General features: G+C 40.1%; 1 protein-coding gene across 1 annotated transcript; it reads right to left on the reverse strand.

Annotated features, from left to right (window-relative positions):
• Positions 1–811: 811 nt before the first annotated feature.
• On the reverse strand, positions 812–2,358 carry LOC135708870 (melanization protease 1-like). The gene is made up of 5 exons (XM_065231044.1): positions 2,197–2,358; positions 1,998–2,143; positions 1,658–1,944; positions 1,292–1,584; positions 812–1,227 (listed from the first exon to the last, which is right to left on the reverse strand). The coding sequence occupies exons 1-5, from the start codon at positions 2,267–2,269 to the stop codon at positions 920–922; spliced, it is 1,107 nt and encodes a 368-aa protein (XP_065087116.1). The 5' UTR covers positions 2,270–2,358; the 3' UTR covers positions 812–919.
• Positions 2,359–4,031: the final 1,673 nt, after the last annotated feature.

The following is a 4,031-nucleotide window of genomic DNA, read 5'->3' on the forward strand; positions in this document are numbered from 1 at the left end:
ACTCAAGTTTTCTCTAGCAATGCTTCATTCAAGCCCCAAGGAATGTTTCATGCATCCTCAAAAATACATCCCTACCATGCCTTAGAAAATTTTCAACTTTATCAGACGACACCAAACAAACAAATGATAATAAAACAGCAAAAAAGGTTATCTTCCATTTAATTCCACTTAATTAATTTTGGTATCCATGACAGATACGTATTTCGACTACAATGTGCAGTCTTCATCAGTGTCATTCTCACTAAAGAACTTATCAAAATCTAACCCCCTTAAGTACTCATCCCCTAGGTAAAAAAAGTCAAGATCATATTTGAAATTCTTACTAATTTATTATGGCTAAAATTCATAAGTGTTTCTTATGGAATTCTTACGTTCTTTTGCCTGCGTGTAAGCTTCGTAAATTTTCATAGCTTTTCCTAGAAAGTCGACCAACCTTCTAAAAGTCCATAACATAGAATTATCTACCTTCATAGAAATCCGCATTGCAATGTGGAATAACAGCGGTGCCGGTGGTGTAGTGGTAAGCGTGATTACCTCTCACCCCAGCAGGCCTGGGTTCAATCCCAGTCGGCGCCGCCGAGATGTTGTGAGGTATAACAACTCTGATCACGCCTTCCTTCGGAAGGGAAGTAAAGCCGTTGGTCTCCGGTTCATGAGTTGATGGGTCGATAGGTAGGGTCCAGATGTGGGAGCTGCCTTCCTGGCGTCGGTAGCATTGGTGCTCAACACGGAAAACAAATCAAGGAAAAAAAAGTTGGAATTATGGTTGTTGTGTTTTTTGAAGGCTCACTCTTTTTGATCATTCGCGACACTCACAATTAACCTTCAATAAGTGAACTATCTTTTTCTTTTCTGTTAAAATATAAACTAACAAAATATGTCTAGCGAAGATCACTTCTCAAAAAAATCCCCGATGATGTCAATGGACGATATTCTCCAATATCCAATCCATGTAGAAGGTAATCCTAGTGTACACCGCTGGCAGTAATGTTCTTCCACATGGTGGCCCAAAGCTCACGACTCCAATGAGATAGTAATTTCCATTCAGCTGAATTTGCAGGGGACCTCCCGAATCTCCACCGCAGGTATCACGAATGCTATCCGTTGCAGATCTTGCACAAATGTGCATTCCATTCAGCACTACATTAAAATCACTTAAATCTTCTGCACATTCCATTAGGCTTATTATTATTAATTTTGCATACATCTTGAGTTGGCTTCTCGACGCTGCAATAATAGTTTGTCTCCTTTATTAACTCAATTGAAATTCATAGACCGTAAAATAACTTACCCATTTCAGTTTGTCCCCAACCAACCACGCTTACATTTTTATCGCTAAAAGAATTTTGCCTTAGCTCCGCCGATGAAGGCAAACATATTGGCAAAATATGGGTCGTATAGTTATCTGGAAGAGCTTCCGTCAACCTAAGCAATGCAATGTCATTTCTCTGGTTTCCGTATCTGGGATGAATAATTATTTTGCTGATGGTCGCGTTCACTACATCAGGATTGCAATCTTGGTCGTCATCTTCTTCGCAATCTGGGTTATTTCCAAGATCCCATTCACCAAGTCGAATTGTCAGTCTAAGTGCAGATAGGAAAATCTAAATTAGATCCGTACCCGTGTGTACTTACCTGAAATAAACAGCTCACTCACTCTTTTACTGTTACGTTTGCAACGCAATGAGCTGCCGTAATCACATATTTTGTGTTGATCAAAGACCCTCCGCATAGAATGCCTTGTTTTTTCCCTTGATTGTACTCTAAGGCTACTGTCCAACGGAACTGTTCCTTTTCGGTTTCTTCTCCGCCGATGATCCGCTGTGCAGCATTGTCAAGTCCACAATCCGTTTCATCTGGTAGAGTAGGCGGTGGTTCTACGATACTTTCGGTAGTTGTACTATCTTTCGCTGAGTTGCCTTCAACAGGTTTTTCACAACAGACCTAAAAATGGTATAAAATCCATAAATGAATTCGCCAATTAAAGAAAGCCTCACCTTTAGTGGTGCACAAATGTGAGCATGAAGGTAAAGATGTTCTGCTTTTGAAACTGCGGTACCATAAGCAATCTTTCGAAGCTCTGGACAACTATCTATGTGTACGCATCTCCCCTGTTGTGCCTTTCCAGTAAGACAGGCGTTATCTAAAAGAACGTTTTGCTCAACTTTATCATGCAATATTGTTTCAATTAGCTACCTGGTTCTGTGGATAATGCCATCCTTACTATCCCAATTGAGAACAAAAACAACCAACATTCAATCAAACTCATTGCTCATTTGAGTGACGATTTCAATATTAAACAAAACCAGCTACGCACGGAAAGCCTTGACCGATGATTAAACGAAAATCAAAGCGTCCGGTTAAATGCACGAGATAAAGCAAACTGACGCGATGACTTTGTCTGTCGTGGATTTCTGACGGTGATGCTGTGTTAGTCTGAGTGTTATTTATAGAGACAACCTTATAATATGGATTTGGTTACATTGGTTGATTCATGCTTCTTTGCTTTTATACGATTTTTCATGAATGAAGATTATAGCATCCATTTAAAAATTCGATCATCGTGCAGAAGTCCGGAAGTTGGAAGCATGAGCATGAGCATGATTGACCGCCCGCGGTTACTACTCCTTTATTGCCAGATCAGCTCTAATTACACAGAGAACTGACAGATGATGCAAGAGACTAACACACATCCTCAGTGTGAAAAACTGCTGATCTCAAACTTTATAATGAGCAATTCCAGCGCCAACCGCGTCCGAGTGCGGATCAATTAAGGTATGGGTAGGAATATGTTGACATGATACTCGCGTTGATGGAAGTCAAAAAGTACTCTGCACTACTTTGCAGGCGGGTAAGGGAACACCTTCTAATATTTCAGATTTATAAAACTGAGTTTTTACAGAAGTTCAGGGATGTCAAGAAAAATTCGTAGAAGTTAAGATATCGTCATTTGATTTCAGAGATGTTCGTAAAAGTTCAAGGAACTGCTGGATACTTTCTGGAAGTGCAGCTGAAATATGCAGCAGTGCAGAAAATTTTGTAAAAGCTCAGCGAACTTTGTCAATGTTCAAATAACTTCGCAAAACCTTAAAAATCTTCTTAGAAGTGCAGAATATTTTATAGAACTTCATAAAATTTCGTCGTATCGGGAAAGAAAACATGATTTATCATGTTTGCAAAATTGCAAGCATCAGAAGATTTGCTGCTATCTGCGTGGTTCGATTTTTTCTCCCGGACCAGAAATTTGTGGCATCGCTAGTGAAAATTTTAATTTCAGTTTATTTACGCGGTGATGAGAACGGCGCTCATCTATTGTTAGGGTTTTGCAATGTGCATTGCTGTTGTGCACGGAGTGACTTGAAAAAGAAAAGCAAAGAAAAGTGATAGGTTGTTGTGTGGTTGGAGTCGCTGGAGGAGGAATTGTTTAGGGATGACTAGAGAAAAATATGCGTGAAAGCATCGGGAATGCGCTCCCGGGTGAAGTGATTTGGTGAGTACGTTCCAGTTGAAGATTGTTGCAAGTGTATTTGTGGTGATGCAAATTATGATTTAGATAACGAATGGCTTCAAACATTTTGTGTATCCAAATAAAACATATTACATACTATATACGCACAGGGCATCGTCTGCTGACTATTGCCGTGGGTATATCGTGGGAGTCCCAGGTACCCGATTCAAGCTTTAGTTGGCGGCGGTGGCTCTTCTTGACCTTCTACCCCCTGAGTAGTTAGTGTGAATAAGGGCGTCTATGTGATGTTTTGCAGTACCTGTTGTGGACATCTAGTGCATCCTGTTCCCTTAACTTGTTGAGGACACCCTGTCTTGCTTCAAAAGTTACCCTTTTTGAAGTACTAGTTTTCACAACATAAAGGGCACCATTACGGAGTATGAGATTTGATCAAATTATTTGCAGCTCTACTTGTCCAACGCCCCCGGCTGGGTAAGGGATAGAGGAAGACACACACACACACACACAACTTCATAAAATTTCGTCGTATTTCAAATAACTTTGTAGAACTTCTTTAAACTTT

This window comes from Ochlerotatus camptorhynchus, unplaced genomic scaffold, assembly GCF_037179485.1.
Source record: "Ochlerotatus camptorhynchus isolate MF236.1 unplaced genomic scaffold, CSIRO-AGI_Acam_v1.1 ptg000336l, whole genome shotgun sequence".
Lineage (NCBI taxonomy): Eukaryota > Metazoa > Arthropoda > Insecta > Diptera > Culicidae > Ochlerotatus > Ochlerotatus camptorhynchus.

What these genes read in the sequence shown, in the direction of transcription:
- LOC135708870 (XM_065231044.1), bottom strand. Translation starts at nt 2,269, where the DNA reads ATGAGTTTGATTGAATGTTGGTTGTTTTTGTTCTCAATTGGGATAGTA. An exon ending in GGCATTATCCACAGAACCAG is followed by an intron (nt 2,144 to 2,196) that starts GTAGCTAATTGA and finishes ACGTTCTTTTAG; the next exon opens with ATAACGCCTGTCTTACTGGA. An exon ending in TTGGGGACAAACTGAAATGG is followed by an intron (nt 1,228 to 1,291) that starts GTAAGTTATTTT and finishes CTATTATTGCAG; the next exon opens with CGTCGAGAAGCCAACTCAAG.